Source organism: Verticillium nonalfalfae (assembly GCF_003724135.2).
Source record: "Verticillium nonalfalfae strain VnAa140/NRRL 66861 chromosome Unknown scaffold_187, whole genome shotgun sequence".
Classification (NCBI taxonomy): domain Eukaryota; kingdom Fungi; phylum Ascomycota; class Sordariomycetes; order Glomerellales; family Plectosphaerellaceae; genus Verticillium; species Verticillium nonalfalfae.
The window spans coordinates 29128-46767 of record NW_021167412.1 but is presented as its reverse complement, the minus strand read 5'-3'; the positions used below and the strand labels follow the sequence as shown (position 1 = coordinate 46767).

Sequence of the window (17640 nt, the reverse complement as noted above, 5' to 3'; positions counted from 1 at the left end):
CCCCCAATTCTCTGCATTGAGTGCACTTTCTAAAGCGACGAGTCGGAGGTCCTCGAATCCGATGCGTCTTGAAGCTTGACACAATATTTTAATGGGACGGGAACGCAGGTACGCTTTAGCGTGTAGACGTCCCCGTCCCACCTAAAAATTTACCTGATAAGATAACAGCCCCGCGATCATCAAAGTTTCTCTGCCCGCGTCTGCAAGGGCGCGGTGAGTCTTTGCACTTTGCTGGTATTCAAACATCGCCTTGCGTCACTTCGCTACTCGCACGACGCTTCGCACCATACCACCTAGTTGAAACACATCCTTGCCGGACTCGCCAACATGAAGTACCTCCTTGTCAGTGGTGGTGTCATTTCGGGCGTTGGCAAGGGCATAATCGGTACCGAGCCCAGCTTTGTGAAGCAGTCCTCCTTGCGCCCAGGTCTGCTAACAAACTCCGTCTAGCCTCTTCGTCGGGCCTTCTGCTCAAGTCCAGCGGCTACAGAGGTAAGTTAACGTCTACCTAATCATTGATTTGTACGACTTTGTGATTGACTAGCTTCTAGTGACCTCAATCAAGATTGGTACGCCAAAACCCGAAACTCCATTCTCAGATACGCAGAATAACACGGGAACCCTCCAGACCCTTACCTCGGTGTTGACGCTGGGTTGATGAGCCCCCTGGAACACGGCGAATGCTTCGTTTTGTAAGTTGCACGCCATCCCGCAAGGCTGCTCTCTAAACCCTGACTGTTTATATCAAGGGACGACGGTGGCGAGACCGATCTTGGTGAGTGTGACTCGTCGCAGCCTCGAGAACCAGTCTTATAAGCTATAGACCTCGGAAACTACGAGCGCTACCTGTCGATCAAGCTCACAAAGGCTCACAACATCACTACGGGAAAGGTTCGCTTCGCACAAGTGTTTGGCTAGGCACAAGACAGCGCTGATACCGTATTTTGCTATAGATCTACAAGCATGTCATCGAGAAGGAGCGCAGAGGCGATTACCTCGGCAAGACCGTGCAGGTTGTTCCCCACATCACCGACGGAATACAGAAGTGGATTGAGGACGTGGCCAAGATCCCTGTGGACGAGTCCGGACTGGAGCCCGATGTTTGCATTATTGAGCTCGGTGGCACCGTGGGTGATATCGAGTCTATGCCTTTTGTCGAGGCGCTGGTTCAGCTTCGCCATCGCGCAGGCCGCGGCAACTTTGTCAACATTCACGTCAGCTACGTGCCAGTCATTGGCCAGGAACAGAAGACCAAGCCAACCCAGCACGCCGTGAAAAGCGTCCGTAGCGCTGGTCTCATCCCTGACCTGGTGAGAAGCATGCTGCTGACTTACTTGAGGCGCATCGAGCTGACGTTTATAAAACAGGTTGCTTGCCGTTGCGAGCTTCCGCTGGACGACGCCACGGTTGCCAAGATTGCCCACCATTGCCAGGTTGACCTGGAACAAGTGGTGAGTCAAGGGCTTTCGCTGGTGCAACCGGTTCATGACATTGACTTGTTCGGCGCAGGTTGCGGTCAGGGATATGGAGACGATCTACCAAGTCCCGATGCTTCTCCATGAGCAGGGTCTTACCACCAGCCTTCGCTCCTTCCTTCGACTGGATCAGCTGCCCCTGAGTGAGGACAGGGTAACGCAGGGTAAGAACTTGTGGAAGACCTGGAACGACACCGTGATGCCGCAAAGGCATCTTGAGACCGTCACCGTTGCTCTCGTTGGCAAGTACATTGAGCTTCACGATGCCTATCTTAGCGTCGTTAAGGCTCTCGAGCACAGTGCTATGCACTGCAAGAGGAAGCTTAACCTTGTCTGGGTCGACTCGGAGCACTTGGAAGAGAGTGCGCGGCAGACGGATCCAGCCAAGTTCCACAAGGCCTGGCATGAGGTTCGTCCAGCCCTTCCCATGAATCTCTCGCTCACGGTAGCTAATCATTGTGACAGGTCTGCACCGCCTCGGGCATCGTACGTCACACCGTGCAATTTTTGATTGATGCGTTTTGAACACAGCATTGACTTTGTTCCTAGCTTTGTCCGGGTGGATTCGGCACAAGAGGTATCGAGGGCAAGATCCTTGCTGCCAAGTGGGCGCGCGAGCAGAAGACTCCTTACCTTGGTGTCTGCCTTGGTATGCAAGTTGCAGTGATTGAGGTTCGTCAGACATGATATTGATCGCTGTCTTCCTGCTAATGACCTTTTAGTATGCTCGCCACATTGCCGGCATCACCAAGGCTACGTCGGAGGAGTTCGACGCACAGGCCGAAGAAAAAGCCATCATTTTCATGCCCGAGATTGACAAGACGACCATGGGCGGAAACATGCGTCTTGGAAGCCGACCTACCTTTTTCCAAGATGGTTCTGAGTGGAGCAAGCTGCGCGCGCTCTACGGGGGAGCCTCATCGGTCGACGAGCGCCACCGACACCGTTATGAAGTCAACCCGGAATACATCGAGCGTCTTGAGGCAGCGGGCCTTGACTTTATCGGCCGGGACGACAAGGGCGAGCGAATGGAGATCATCGAGCTCAAGGACCACCCCTTCTTTGTCGGAATCCAATACCATCCCGAATACCTGAGCCGCGTCCTCAAGCCTAGCCCCTGCTTCCTCGGCTTTGTCGCGGCCAGTGCTGGCTGTCTGGACGAGGTCCTGAAGGAGGTCAAGAACCCTAGTACGCAGAGCAGTGGCGAGGGCATCAACGGAACGAACCAGGCTTCTTTCTGAAGCAGCGCGTATCAACAGGCGTTTTAGAGTTTGGAACATTATTATATAGGCATAGGCTGTACCGGCGGCATTTGATGATCATTTCTAACCCCCTCCTCTTCTGGAATGTCTATACGTACTATCGTGAGTATTGCGCAGCGCTGACAGCCACAATCCATGCGAGCGGGCTGCAATCCACAGCGGAAAGGTACGGCCTGCACCTCGTGTTCTTGCGAATTGCAGACCATCCTCCTCTACAAGTTTTTGTGGGTATCATGGGATGCTTCAGTCCACAGGAAATGCATCTACCTAGGGTGACGACGTTCGAAACGATTGAGGTGGTCTGGGTTTGTTTGTGCATGTCCCTGCATGAAATTCAGTGCGTGACACAGGACAGGTCGAATGCTATACCTAAGGTAGGTAGGTACCTACGGAGGTAGCTAGCTAAGGTTCCCTGGGAACCTACCTTGCGTACCTTATTCACCGAGGGGGGGGGGGGGCAGCCTGGGTGGCTTGTTCGGTGGTACTGGGCGTCCTTGTCCACGTAAAAAGTGAAATGGATGCAGGCACTTTCGACAAATCACCCTGGAAACATTAAACCCAGGATCCCAACCTGGGGCGTCAGTCAGGCACACTTGGGACCCGGTCTGACAGCGGATAGGGAGAGAGAGAGAGATAGAGAGAGAGAGAGCAAAGAAAGATGCACACATGCGACCCTCCTCCCCACTCTTCTGCTCTTACGTCGTTCGGTGCCCCATCCTGCATACGTCCGCCTGTCCTCCCGCTGCCTGCCCAAGCTCAGGCCCCTCCTGTCCTTCTCCTTCCTCCCCAGTCCCCTCCCCCCATTGCCCCCCCAAAACCCAACCCAACCGGCGTCAAGCACAGCCAAGATCGAACAGCAGCAAGCAGCAGCTGCTGCATTGCGTGGTCTCAGCCCAAACCGGTGCGCTCGCCCGCTCCAACGCGTCCTGTCTGCTCCATATTCTTACTTCCTCCCTCACGCACGTCTTTCTTGTCGAGCAACTACAAAGGCAAAACGACGACATCCTGCTCCAGCGCCCTGACGAAGCGTTCCCCCTTGGGCACGACGATTGCCGAACCTGAACCTGAACCTGCTTCTGCTTCTGATCTGTGCCTCTTCTCGTTTCTCTTGCGATCCCCGCCCCCATCCTTTCCTTCTCTCATCCACCCACCTCTTTTTTCCACACCATTCGTCTACACACTGCCAATTCGCCCCGTCGTAAATCCCGCCTTGGGCATCTCGTCCGCCCACCCGCCCCCCTCCTCCTCCGCCCCCAACCTCCCTGCCTTTTGCCATGGATTCCCAATGGCAGCAGAGCTACGCTGACTCAGGCGCCTCCTCGCGACGATACAACAACGGCGCTGCTCAAATCCCTCGCGATTACGCTGGTCAAGTCCCCCCCCAAGGTCATAGTCACACCCACAGCCAGGGCCATATCCAGGGCCAGAACCAACCCCCAGCCGGCTTCAAGTACGAGCAGTATCAGCAAAGCCCCGGCGCCGCCCCCTCTGCTGCTTCGCCCATGGCCTCGCCTCAGGTGCGCGACGGCAACGGCGACGTTGCCATGCAGGACGCCCAGGACCCCTACGCCAGCATGAAATATCCCATGAGGCCGCACCACCAGTCTCACCTATCCGGCAGCCGTCCTGCCAACCTACACTCGCCCCAGGAACCTTCGGCCGCCGCGCAGCGGTACTCCCCCATGGAGGCCTTATCGCCCACGTCTCCCTACGCGCCCAAGTCCGCCGTCCAAGGTCAATTCGTCAGCCCCCCCGACCAGAGGCAATCGCCCACGAGACAGCAATCCGACTACAACCCTCAGAGTCCCTACTACGCCGGGCGCCAGCAGGCTCCTCAGCTGCCCCCCATCACGCCCTATACCTCGACCCACGATGGATACCCATCCTCGGCTGTCGCCAACCTCGATGGAGCTTTCGCCGCTGCTGATCCCAAGTCACCCCGTCGTCCCGTCGCTGCGCTCAACAAGAGTGTCGTTCCCGAGTTCAAGCCGGTTCGTGCTCTGACCGACCTTCGACCAAAAGTCAGCGCTCAGCCGCCGTTTCGCCGAGCGAACCCCGAAGGGGGCTTCATCAGTGTAAGAATCAATCTGTCACAGAAAGCATTTGCGGTATTACAGCATCCACGGCTAACGCTCGACCATGCAGCCTCTGCAAGCTCTTACAGTCCACCTCCCGGCCACCTACCGCATCTGCAACCCCAACTTCAAATACGAGTCGTCGCGCAACCCCCGGCGTGTTCTGACCAAACCGAGCAAGGGTGTCAAAAATGACGGTTTCGACAACGAAGACAGCGATTACATCCTTTATGTGAATGATATCCTCGGCTCAGAGGAGGCTGGTCACAAGTATGTCACCACTCGCAGTGCCCAGGGGGTGCTGTGTCGATTGCCTCCATGCGCCGCTTACTGATACGTCTTTGATTAGGAACCGATATCTCATCCTCGACGTGTTGGGCCAGGGGACATTTGGTCAGGTTGTCAAGTGCCAGAACTTGAAGACTCAGGAGGTTGTTGCCGTGAAGGTTATCAAGAACCGCACAGCTTATTTCAACCAGAGCATGATGGAGGTGTCTGTCCTTGATTTGGTACGACAACTACCCTTGCGCCCGAAGGGCATTCGTTTGCTAATTCAGTCTTCAACAGCTCAACACCAAACTGGATAAGAATGATGATCACCACCTCCTGCGACTCAAAGACACATTCATCCACCGCCAGCATCTCTGCCTCGTGTTCGAGTTATTGAGCGTCAACCTCTACGAACTCATCAAGCAGAACCAGTTCAGGGGACTCAGCACGACCCTCGTTCGCGTCTTCGCCCAGCAGCTGCTCAATGGCCTTGCGCTTCTCAACAAGGCTCGCTTGATCCACTGCGACCTGAAGCCCGAAAACATTCTTTTGAAGAACCTGGAGAGCCCTATCATCAAGATTATTGATTTCGGCTCCGCGTGTGACGAGCGCCAGACTGTGTATACCTACATTCAGTCTCGATTTTACCGTTCTCCCGAAGTCCTGCTGGGGTTACCATATTCGTCTGCCATCGACATGTGGTCTCTTGGCTGCATCGTGGTCGAGCTGTTCCTGGGTCTCCCCCTCTTCCCTGGATCGTCCGAGTACAATCAAGTCTCACGAATCGTCGACATGCTCGGCAACCCGTCCAACTGGATGATCGAAATGGGAAAACAGGCCGGCGAGTTCTTTGAGAAGCGGCAGGACGAGTTTGGGCGCCGCACATATCAGCTCAAGCCCATGGAACAATACGCACGGGAACACTCAACCAAGGAACAACCCAGCAAGAAATACTTCCAGGCGAACACTCTTCCGGACATCATCAAGACCTATCCCATGCCGCGGAAGAACATGAAACAGAACGAGATCGACAGGGGTACGCCTGGCCACCCTGGTATGACGGGGACGACTGCTGACAGAATGTGTAGAAATGAACAACCGCATCGCTTTCATCGACTTCGTCCGCGGGCTGCTCAATATCAACCCGCTAGAGAGATGGTCTCCACAGCAGGCTAAGCTGCACCCTTTCATTACTCAACAGAAGTTCACTGGTCCCTTTGTACCCCCCATGAACCTCAAGTCGAGCTCGCTTAACAGGTCTCCGGCTCCTGGTACGCAGCAACAGCAGCAAGCAGAGGCGCTGAGCAAACAGCGTGCCCAGGCAGCCCAGGCACAGGCCCACTCGGCGGCGCAGGGGGCTTATGCATCGATGAACGCGCAATACCAGCAGGCCGGACACGCCCCAGCAACGCAGTCCATGTATGGTAGTAACGTCATGTACTCTCCTGGCGGCAATCACGCCCCACAGCCGCCTGCCTATGGCCCCCAGCCGGGTGGTTATGGGCAACAGCAGGTGGTCTTGTCTCAGGCGCCGCAGCAGATGCCTGCAGCTCCTTATGGCCAGCAGCCCAACATCAACCAAGGCGGTCTCTACCCGCAAAACAACATGCGCGCCGGGCGCCAGCGGGCTTCGACAATGGATCAGCAGCAAAGCGGGATCCCTGCTGCCATCCAGCGCGTTGCTAGCCACCTTGACCCCAGTCAGCCCATCAGGCTTCAACCGAGCCCAGCATACTACCCGCCACCGGGCGAAGGTATGTCGGGGGTTGAGGGCACGCCAGGCAGGGCAGGACGACGCGATAGCCGCGCGCAGCAACAGGGGCGGAGGGGGAACAACCGCGATTTCATCCGCAACCTCGAGGAGCGGACGCTCGAAGAGGGCTTCATGGGTAGCCAGAATAACCCCTGGCACTGAACAATGACTTGACGTCGTCCAGTCGAGTGAGACGGCGACGGGCTTATCGATCGGTCGAACCCCAGAAGTTGTCAGAAGCAGCCGGGGTTTTGTACGAGGGACCATAACCCTTCAGAAATGTCATCCCACGTCGAGAGCTGGCGCAAATCGCCCATTGTCTAGTAAGACGTACAAGAGCCGGCACGTGTAGGAACTCCAGGCCTGAGCCCGGTCAGAAGCCCACGAAATCAAGGGCATCGATGTGGAGGAAGGGGCGCGGCGCAAAGAACATGGCCCGGACAGATTGGCGCCAGGGACAAAACGTGCTTTTGACTGCGACAACGACGACGCGGCCCCGACCAGATAGAAACCACGCGTGGCGCTGCTGGCAGCAGAAGCTGGAGATCAAGAGGATGGATACCATGAACGATGACGAAAGGGACGGACGGGCGGGAGGGCGGACGGGAGGCGGAAATATTGCAGCATCTTATAACGCGGATGGAGGGCATTGGCGGCTTTCTTCTCTTCCTAGGTACCGCCAGAGAGGGGATTGTGGGAGGGTAGGACGGGGAATGACTTTGAGCAAAGGGAGCCTCAACAGGCTTTGTACTTTGGATCCTATCCAGGCTGATTAAATGCTGTCTGTACTCAGTGACAGAAAGGGCAGTCCTCTTGAGAAATCAAGTGTGTCAACTTTTTGCGGATTCTGTATTGTCGTGTTCTGCTGAGTTATCTTTCAAAGCAGCAGGACATGGGTAGAGAAACATTACTCACCATCCAAATGTGCATTCAGCACCAAAAGATGACAGCTCCATATGAAGTGTGCCAGTGTCCCGGGGGAAAGTGATGAGACCAAATATACCTAGGTGACGGTTGGCGGGCAAGCAGGAAGGCGCGCGGTGGGGACGCCTTTCGGGTTGGCCATGAGGGTGCCCAGGTCTCTGTAGGTACAGACTTTTTGGTGGGTTGATGAGTTTGGCTGGCCTCCTAAAAGTGGACTGTGGCGCCCGAAGAATGGGCCACGAACGACGACTAGGTACCTACCTTAGGTAGGTACCTGACTTAGGTACCTATGTAGGGGTCAGTCCAATTGAATAACAGGTCGGTAGGTAGGTAGCTCATCACACGCGTTGGAGCCGATGCCTTTACCAACTCGACACAACCTACATACTATACCTAATCACCAAACCGCCACCCCTGGATAGCCTTTTGCGCAAACGTCACAGTAGAGTCTTGCAACCTGCTTCTCTCTTTTCTCTCTCCTGAGTTCACTTGGGACTTTCTGTCGCGACTCTCGTCGGCCAGCGCCTTCAAGAACAGAGAGTGCACCCATCCTCTTCTCCGCCCCCCCTGTCTGGCCTGCTCTCCTGCACCCGCCACAAATCACCAACAACCATGGCCAAGGTCGCAGTCGATTTCGAGAAGATCGTCCACGAGGGTGAGTCGCTCTGGCCACTATGCTTGCGATCCGACAGCGTTCTGATGAGGCGATACAGGCCGTGAACGTCAGAAGAACCAAGCCCTGGCCCAGAAGATCTTCTCCAAGGACAGAAGAAAGAGTGCTCCGTCCAAGATCAAGCCCGGGACAGGGCCTTCGCTTGCGAGCAGGGTGGGCGTCAAGAAGGTAGGCCATTGCGCAGTCCACCCGTCTCTCTCAGCCTTGATGGCATGTGGTACGAAGCTAATCCAGGCTCGGTCTGCAGCAACGCGCTTCCCTCGGCCCAGCGAAAGCTTCGAGCGCGGGCAACATCAACGGCGAATGGACCCACGATCTCCACAGCTCCGTCAACGATCCCAGGAACAACAGCCTCGCGTCGCGCATCTCGACGCCTGGGAGCAAGAATGTCGCCGTCGGGCCCAAGGGCAAGCGGGCTGAGAAACGCGCCGCCAAGATGGTCGACGCCCTCGAGCGGACAGACTTGCTCCAGCAGAAGCCGAGTCCCGCGTCCAAGGGCCCGGGCCTGTCCATCCGCGGACTCGCAGGGCCGTACGCCGTCATGGCGCAGAACTTTGCGCCTGGCACCACGGCGGCGGACATTGAGAGCGCCATGACGCCCGTCGGCGGCGAGATGATCAGCTGCACCGTCATCAAGACGCAGCCCATCATCATTGTCGAGATGGTCTTTTCGTCCAAGGAAGGAGGCGAGGCGGTCATTTCGACGTTCAACGACCAGACGGTATGCTTTTGCTGGCACGGGGCTCGCCGACATGAAGTGAATATTTGGCTAACCCGGACGTGCTAGGCCGACGGTCGACTCATCAAGGTGTATCCCAAACCGGGCGGTTACAAGGACCCTGCCACGCAGAGGAGTGCTGCGGCCCCACACAACGCGCCCAGCGGGCCACGGGCTCAGAGATCGAACGCCGGCAACATTGTCGACGGCTCGCACGGGTTTCAGGACGAGGACAATGACGACGAGCAGCCCTACTACTACAGCACGGAGCGAAGCGGTCTCTACAGCGATAAGCTCGTCGGAAACAGCCGCAAGGGTCGGGGGCCCCAGCAGCGCAGCAGGGGAGGTCGATAAGCCTAGGGATGTGAGCAGACGCGCATGGGTCAGGGCGGCGGGACACCACGGGCGTTCGGTTGCGGGACATTGACGGCCGGTTTTGATGGGCTGCTGTACTTGCCATCTGAAACCTTGCTAGAAAGGAAGGAGAGAACGGAAGAATCTGGCTGATTCACTGTATCATAACACGAGCAAGGTTGCTAGATTGGGTATATGACTCTAATGTAAGCGGTTGAGCGAATATGGGTGCTGACATGGGCGTGACTATATCTATTATATGACAAGAGTTGTACATCGCTATTCAGCGGGGCATTACCACTCCAACTTTTCCGACATTGATCTTTTAGCGTCCCTCTCCTCTCCAATGATGCTGGCCGGCAGCTGCTGTCGGAGTTCGGTAAAGACGACTACTTGCCTATTGAGGCTGTCTCGCCTCGTCTGCAAAACCTTCATAGTCTTCCGGTCGAGCACGTCCTCGACGCGTCCGATGCGCCCTGCAATGCCGACCATCTCGCGCGCCAGCCCGACGACCTCGTTGACGCGCTCATACGCGCTGGTGTCCCTGATCCATGGCTTCCGGCTCTCGACCATCCTCGGCAGCCCGACACTCTCGCTCGCAAGACGGTACGGTTCCCAGACCTTGTCGAGAGCGTCCGCGAGGCGCTTGCAGTACGGCTTCCACTCGTCCATGTTGGCAGGGGAAAAGTCCTCGCCGCGGCCTTGGACGAGCTGGAGGTAGAGAGCAAGCGACTTTGGATCCGTCCGGCCAGCGGCTGACATGCTGTCCACTATGGCGGCTGCATTGGCGGGCATGCGCGGGCTGTTCTTGTCGCGGAGGCAGGTGGCGAGAGCAAGGCGAAAGAAGTAAGGGGTCGCGAGGGGTGGGGGGATGGCGGCCGCGAGGCTGGCAGCATCGGCGCTGGCACGTCCGAGGTGGAGGAGGCGAAGCATCTGCTCCCACAGCTTGGCGTCGGGTTTGACGGCGTAGGTGTCAAGAATGTGAAGCCAGTACCGGATGCCGGCGCGGGTGAGGCGGGCATCGGTGAGGATGGTGATGAGCAGAGACAGGGTGTTCTTCCCGGGGACAGCATAAGGCGCAGTCCTTTTGCTGGAGGACTTGGGCGATGGCGGCGCGGGGTCGACGGTATCGTGGGGCTTGGCGTTGCTGTCCTTGTCGAACCTCGGCAGGTTCATCGTCTCAGCTGCCAGGATAAGAATGTCCTGGCTGCGGGTTGACTTGTCGAGAAGTAGCACGCGACCCATGGCGCAGACGAGATGCTCATCAATGACGAGGTCGCCCTTGCGCCAGTTGCGCATGACTTCCTCCCATAGAGACTTGCATCGTTCAATAGTCTGAGCTACATGCTCTTTCCGCAGCTGCTGCGATGCAGTCTTGGTAGACGCGGGGTCTTCCGCCGAAGCGCGTAGACTCTGTAGGATGGCGGTATAGGTATGTGTGTCGGGCTTGAGCTTGCTGTCATCGAGTGAATCGAGGAGGGAAAACATGGCGTCGAGGTCGCCGGCGCGGCCACAAGCCTGGAGGACTGCGTTCAAGTGGATGATGTTCGGCTTGAGCCTTGCGTCTTTGGTCATCGACTTGTATAAGCGGACCGATTCAGCCACGGCGAGCTTGGGATACGTCGAGCGGGCGCAGCCGCGAAAGATGATGGTATACGTGAGCTCGTCGGGGTGCTGACCACGCTTCTTCATGTCGTTCAAGAGGCGGACAGCGGCGTTGAGCTTCTGGTTCTTCATCTGGAAGTCGATCAAGTGATTCCAGGAGACGACGCACTGGGCCGTCTTGCTGGCCTGTTGTACAAGGAGGAGGGCCTCATCGTAGCGATCCTTTGCGAGAGTGCGGCTGACATGCTGTGCAATGATGAAGGGGTCGTCCATGCGCTCAAGGTGCTTCTTAACCGCCCATTCAAGCTTCTGCCTGTCTTTTAGATCCGACCTGGTGCTAGGGCGGGTCTGTCGTGAAGTAGTAGAGGCTACGGGGGCTCGAATCGCATCTTCGATCGACGAGGTTGCGAATGACCTGGTATGTTGAGAGGAAGCGGCGATGCTGAGGATCGCTAGATCGGTGGGCATAGATGAGCTTGTCGCCGAGCCCAAGGCTCTGCGAAGGCAGGCTCTACATGAAAACATTGGAATGATTGCTGCGCGAAAAGGCCCAATGTGAATAATCGTCTCTGAAGCAATGATACATGACCAAGCCATCAGGTTCCATCTCGGGAGTTTTTTCGAGAGTCTGATTGCGTTCTTGAGCGATAAGATCTTATCTAATCATCCGTTATCCACCCACTGGGAGTGGGGGCTAGAGCATGGGTTTGAAGGGAACGCGTCGTCAAGTGAACGCGCGAAACGCGTGCTGAACGTGATTAACGCGTCTCCTAACGCCCACTTTGTCTTGTCACAGTACCTATGTCGACCAGCCAGAGCCCCCTGGCAGGACAACCAAGCTCTTGTCCACACCACACACCACCATAACACTTCCCCGCCAACCCTCACCAGTTCCCTTTCCATTCTGCTGATTCGATCGGTCATGAACCAGACTCTGTCATAGTCCAACTTTTCGTTTCACCCCGTCCGCACCATGGGGAAGACAGACAGGCGCGCCAAGCTGGCCGAGCTGAAGGCTCTCCGGCAGGCGGGCAAGAAGGCTTTCGACAACTACCAAGTCGACGATATCAACGAACTTTACGAAGAGGTCGATGAAACGCAGTACAAGAAAATAGTACGTGATCGTCTCAACGAAGATGACTTTGTCGTAGACGACAACGGCGAGGGCTATGCCGACGACGGCCGCGAAGAATGGGATCGTGTGCAGCAGTACCACTACGCTTCTGACAGCGAAGAAGATGGGTCCGGCGCCAGGGGAAGGCCAACAAAAGCTTGTCAGTACTTTGGTTCCGTCTCTAACACTGTCAGGCGGCTGACAATCCGCAGCCAAGAAGAAACAAGCCGACGACGCAGCCAGGCGGGAGGCGAATGATCGAGACATCAGTACATACTTCACCAGTGGTGCCGGCAAGACGCAAGCGAAACCAAAGGTGAGTCGCTGGATCCCAATCAAATAAGCCTGGCTCACACAACCCTAGGTTGCGAAAACGAAGGAAGACGACGACTTCCTCGCAGATCTCCTCGGTGAGGTCGACACCAATGTTCCCGCTCCAGTGCCCCGTTCCACGAAACGTCACCGATCACCCGATCGCCAACAACGGAGAGTTCGAGTCGCTTCTCCCCCGCCACATGAGCGGTCCCAACCGTTGGCGAAACGAAGTAAGATTCGGGATGATCGACCATCGTCCCCTCCTGCTGCGGACGATATGCTCGTGGACGACAATTCTGTTCCCACCATGGACGACGACGAACTGCCGACCCAATTTCCCATGGGCGACCCTGCACCCTCTTCGCCGGCAGCCAAAGTCGCAGAGCGCAAGGCTCAGATTAAGAAAGAGCCCGACGATGACGATGACGACATGATGGAGGTCGCTCATGCCGGCACCGTTACTGCTGCCAGTGTCAATATTACTGGGTCCAGACCACCCAAGAAGTTGATCAAGCCCGAGCCCTACCCAGCACCCATCACGTCATCACCTGTCAAGCAAGAATCAGCTATTGACCCATCCGCGTGGAACGACATTACAAACAACCTCAATATCGTCAGCAACTCGGTCTCGGAAGTCAAGAGCATCCGCAAGATCGACTACAAGGACGCCATCGAAGAAGATGGTAGCCTGAACATGTTTTGGACAGACTACACCGAAGTCAGTGGCAGCTTGTGTCTCTTCGGCAAAGTCCTGAACAAGAAGACTGGCCAGCATGTCAGCTGTTTCGTCAAAATCGACAACATTCTGCGCAAGCTCTTCTTTCTACCACGCGAGACTCGCGTGCAGGGTGGTATCGATACGTGCGACGAGGTTGGCATGGTGGACGTGTACAGTGAAGTGGACGCCCTCATGACTAAGATGAAAATTGGCAAGTACAAGACCAAGTCTTGCAACCGAAAGTACGCTTTCGAACTACCAGACATTCCCAAGGAAGGCCAGTATCTCAAGTGCCTGTACCCCTACAGTATGGCGCCTGTTGATGCTGGCGAAACGGGCGAGACCTTCTCGCACGTTTTTGGCACCAACACGGCACTCTTTGAGCAGTTTGTTCTCTGGAAGAACATCATGGGGCCTTGCTGGCTGAACATCAAGGATGCCGACTTCAGCTCACTCCAAAATGCCTCTCACTGCAAGCTCGAAGTCCTCGTTGAGCACCCGAATATGGTCGCATCTCTCCGTGATTCGGAGAACCTCGATACTCCTCCACTGACCCTCATGAGTCTTGCTATGCGAACGACTTTCAATGCTAAAGACAACAAACTCGAGATTCTGGCTCTTAGCGCTAGAGTCTACGAAAAGGTCTCGCTGAGTGACACCACTCCAGCTGAGAAACTGCCGTGCCGGACCTTCACTCTCGTCAGGCCGAATGGGTCAGCCTTCCCTGGCGGATTTGAGAAGCTAGCCAAAGACAGGAGCAACAAAGGTCTAATCAAGACGTTCAAGCAAGAGTCGGAAATTCTCATGTTTTTCCTTGCTCAGCTCGACATAGTGGATCCTGACGTGATATTGGGCCATCAGCTCGAAGGCGTGGATTACAGCGTTCTGCTCAACCGGATTCACGAGAAGAAGACACCGCAGTGGTCTCGTCTCGGTCGCCTGCGACGAACTGTATGGCCTTCTTCCATTGGAAAGACTGGTGGAAACGTTTTCGCCGAGAGGCAAGTCATGTCAGGACGCCTTCTTTGCGACTTGGCCAACGATGCCGGTAAATCTGCCATGTACAAGTGTCAGTCGTGGAGCTTGACGGAAATGTGCAGCCTGTATCTCTCGGGAAACAACCATCGCCGAGAGCTCGACAATGATGCCGCGCTCAAGACCTGGGCTTCCCACTCGAAAGAAGGATTCATGGACTACGTCACCCATATCGAGGCGGACACGTACTTCATTGCAGCCCTGGCCTTACAAGTTCAGCTGCTGCCGCTGACGAAGGTCCTCACGAACTTGGCTGGTAACTCCTGGGCCAGGACACTGACCGGAACTCGTGCTGAGCGAAACGAATACATTTTGCTCCATGAGTTCCATCGAAACAAGTATATTTGCCCCGACAAACAAGGCTTCCAGAGGGGCAAGGGCGCCAAGGAGGACGAAGAGGGCGACAGCAAGAAGAAGGACAAGTTCAAGGGTGGCTTGGTGTTTGATCCCGAAAAGGGTCTGTACGACAAGTTCGTCCTTGTCATGGACTTCAACTCTCTATACCCGTCCATCATTCAAGAGTTCAACATTTGCTTCACCACTGTCGATCGAACCGCAAAAGTAAGTAGTCTTTACATCGAGAGCATAACGCTAGAGTATTGCTGACTATCTTATAGCTTGAGGATGAGGAAGAAGTACCCGAGGTTCCCGTGGACCAAGAGCAAGGTATCCTACCCAAGCTTATTGCCACGCTCGTCAGCAGAAGAAAGCAAGTCAAGAGCCTCATGAAGGATAAGACTGCGACGCCCGAGCAGCTCGCTACTTGGGACATCAAGCAGCTTGCCCTGAAGCTCACAGCCAATTCTATGTACGGCTGTTTGGGTTACACCAAGTCTCGATTCTACGCCCGTCCCCTCGCCGTCTTGACGACGTACAAAGGTCGTGAGATCCTCCGAAGCACTAAGGAACTGGCCGAGAGCAGAGCTCTCCAAGTCATTTACGGCGACACGGATTCCGTCATGATCAATGCCAACGTCGAGAATGTGGCGGATGCTTTTAAAGTCGGCGCCGAGTTCAAAAAGGCTGTCAACGAGCGGTACAGGCTGCTTGAGATTGACATTGATAATGTCTTCCGACGCATTCTGTTGCAAGCAAAGAAGAAGTATGCTGCCATCAACCTTGTCGAGAACAATGGCAAGTACATTGAGAAGATGGAAGTGAAGGGTCTCGACATGAAGCGTCGCGAGTACTGTGGGCTCTCAAAGGAGATTTCTGGGAAACTTCTTGACGAGATCCTCTCTGGCGAGGACACAGAGGTGTCAATTTCGCGCATTCACGACTATCTACGTGAGATCGCCGCCAAGATGAGGGAACAATCGATTCCCGCACAGAAGTACATCATTTTCACACAGCTTGGAAAGGGCCCGAAGGAGTACCCCAATGGCGACACGATGCCTCAGGTCCAGGTCGCGCTTCGTGACATCGCTCGCGGCAAGAACGTTCGCAAGGGCGACGTTATCAGCTACATCATCACAGGCGACGGGCAGAGCTCTGAGCCCGCGCCCAAGCGAGCGTACACGCCTTCTGATGTACTCAAGCCCGAGTCGGGACTTGCACCAGATGTCGAGTGGTACATTGCGAAGCAAATCTTCCCCCCCGTGGAGCGTCTCTGCGCCAACATTGTCGGCACCTCGACGATGCAACTGGCGGAGTGTCTGGGACTGGACATCAAGCGATACGACACGTCGAGGAGACGTGACGACGGCGTAGAGAAGGATATGGAGGTTCATCCTCTCGAGTCCCAGATTCCAGACGATGTTCGCTTTGCCGACTGCACCCGCCTCAGCCTTCGCTGCCGCACATGCAAAAAGTCGTCTGTTTTCGAAGGCCTCTACAGCCAGCCAACACGAGTCTCTCCCGCTGGCGTCCTCTGCGACCACTGTGGCGCAACCATCAGCCCCCTTTCGGTCGTCGCACAGGTAGAGCATGCGATCCGAGTCCAGACAGCCCGCTATTACGAAGGCTGGCTTATATGCGACGACTCATCGTGCGGCATACGTACGCGCCAGATGAACGTCTACGGCACGCGCTGTCTGGGCCCTAAGGGCCTCGCGCGAGACTGCCTAGGCCGTATGCGTTATGACTACTCTGAGAAGGCAATCTACAACCAGCTCGTTTACTTCACCAGTCTCTGGGATGTCGACAAGGCACGCGACAAGGCCATTGCGGCCGCCGCGCCAAGCTCGGAGGAGGCTCTATCGCAGGCGGACCGGGAAAATATCTTGGCTCTAGCGGAGCACAACCGGGTGCGCTTCGGCACCGTCAAGGGTGTCGTTGATAAATATCTCGACAAGTGCGGCAGGCAATGGGTGGCGATGGACACATTATTCGCCAAGCTGGGGTTCAGCAAGGCTCTGGCGCCAGCTGCGTGAGATATCCACGTCAGCGGCTGAGGGGTGGATTCCAGGTTACGAACGGGTATGATAATTGACTGGTAATGGCGCGGGTTCAGCTTTGGCTACTGTAGAGAAGCTTTCTTCATTTTTCTTCTGGCGTTCGTCGGAGAAGCGGTCCAGGAAGGGCATGCCATTTGTCACGTAGTGAAGAGTAGTAGGTGATTCGCTTTAAGTGCGCTCAATGTTTTCCTTCATTCTACCCGTTTAGTCTTATGCATGCATGTCTTGACTATCACCCGACAACAATGCTTAACTTTTGTTTTGTGCTCGTTCCCTTCTTCAATGGTGGATCATTGTAGCATGACCATAAGGCTTTTCTATCCTGCCACGGCCTGAAGGCTACGGAGCATGTTCCGCAACATTGTAGGACCGATTGGATCTAAGCTGACAGGTGTGATGTGCCATTTGAGAATGAACAAACGGAAATGTTCGGACGGGGTCCTTGAACAAAACATAGCACGGCGATCCAACATGAATGATGATGGCTCAAGTGTCTTTACGACAGACATTCTCGGAAGATAAGCAGTCAATCATCACTCCTTCACGGTCTGCCACGAGGCCATCGGCCCTTCGCTCCTCTTGCCAGCGGTCTTTGGAGAGATGGGTACCTGAGAAGGTTGCTTTCATGCCACAGGGTCAGGCAGGCTGTTCACATAAAGCTCGGGGCAAGGGCGGGCATGATATCACAGCAGAGCAGAGGCGGACGACTCGGATAAAATCACTTGTTCACCTGTCCTTGTCGACTAACTTGTGCAACAGGCCCCCAAAAAAAGTCTTCAAAAGATGTGCTTTTCGTGCTTCATACCTTCTCCCATTCGGATTCACTACCCAGGTACCGTCCCAGTCCAGCATCCATCCGTCCGTCCCTCTTCTTTGTGGTCACTGAAGGAAAACTGAATGCGCACCACCACCCCATCGTACAGCGACCGGTCCCTTCCCGTCGCCCTCTTTCA

At 55.7% G+C, this 17640-nt stretch overlaps 5 protein-coding genes across 5 annotated transcripts; 4 read left to right on the top strand and 1 right to left on the bottom strand.

Moving 5' to 3' along the window:
- Positions 1 to 327: 327 nt before the first annotated feature.
- On the top strand, positions 328 to 2716 carry URA7 (CTP synthase ura7; the record flags this gene model as incomplete). Its single annotated transcript, XM_028637354.1, has 12 exons — positions 328 to 385; positions 451 to 492; positions 552 to 569; positions 629 to 692; positions 750 to 775; positions 824 to 891; positions 954 to 1310; positions 1368 to 1451; positions 1510 to 1884; positions 1941 to 1961; positions 2025 to 2147; positions 2198 to 2716. The coding sequence occupies 12 exons, from the start codon at positions 328 to 330 to the stop codon at positions 2714 to 2716; spliced, it is 1755 nt and encodes a 584-aa protein (XP_028490784.1).
- Positions 2717 to 4011: 1295 nt separating this feature from the next.
- Positions 4012 to 6997, top strand: YAK1 (dual specificity protein kinase yak1; the record flags this gene model as incomplete). Its single annotated transcript, XM_028637353.1, has 5 exons — positions 4012 to 4812; positions 4883 to 5082; positions 5162 to 5321; positions 5380 to 6118; positions 6171 to 6997. The coding sequence occupies 5 exons, from the start codon at positions 4012 to 4014 to the stop codon at positions 6995 to 6997; spliced, it is 2727 nt and encodes a 908-aa protein (XP_028490783.1).
- Positions 6998 to 8371: 1374 nt separating this feature from the next.
- D7B24_003159 (uncharacterized protein) lies at positions 8372 to 9504 on the top strand (the record flags this gene model as incomplete). Its single annotated transcript, XM_028637352.1, has 4 exons — positions 8372 to 8414; positions 8473 to 8600; positions 8680 to 9153; positions 9220 to 9504. 4 exons carry the CDS (start codon positions 8372 to 8374, stop codon positions 9502 to 9504), a joined length of 930 nt encoding a protein of 309 aa, XP_028490782.1.
- Positions 9505 to 9798: 294 nt separating this feature from the next.
- Positions 9799 to 11634, bottom strand: D7B24_003158 (uncharacterized protein; the record flags this gene model as incomplete). The annotated part of the gene is made up of 1 exon (XM_028637351.1): positions 9799 to 11634. The coding sequence occupies one exon, from the start codon at positions 11632 to 11634 to the stop codon at positions 9799 to 9801; it is 1836 nt and encodes a 611-aa protein (XP_028490781.1).
- A 448-nt stretch (positions 11635 to 12082) lies between these two features.
- Positions 12083 to 16663, top strand: POL1 (DNA-directed DNA polymerase alpha catalytic subunit pol1; the record flags this gene model as incomplete). The annotated part of the gene is made up of 4 exons (XM_028637350.1): positions 12083 to 12383; positions 12436 to 12539; positions 12588 to 14852; positions 14909 to 16663. The coding sequence occupies 4 exons, from the start codon at positions 12083 to 12085 to the stop codon at positions 16661 to 16663; spliced, it is 4425 nt and encodes a 1474-aa protein (XP_028490780.1).
- Positions 16664 to 17640: the final 977 nt, after the last annotated feature.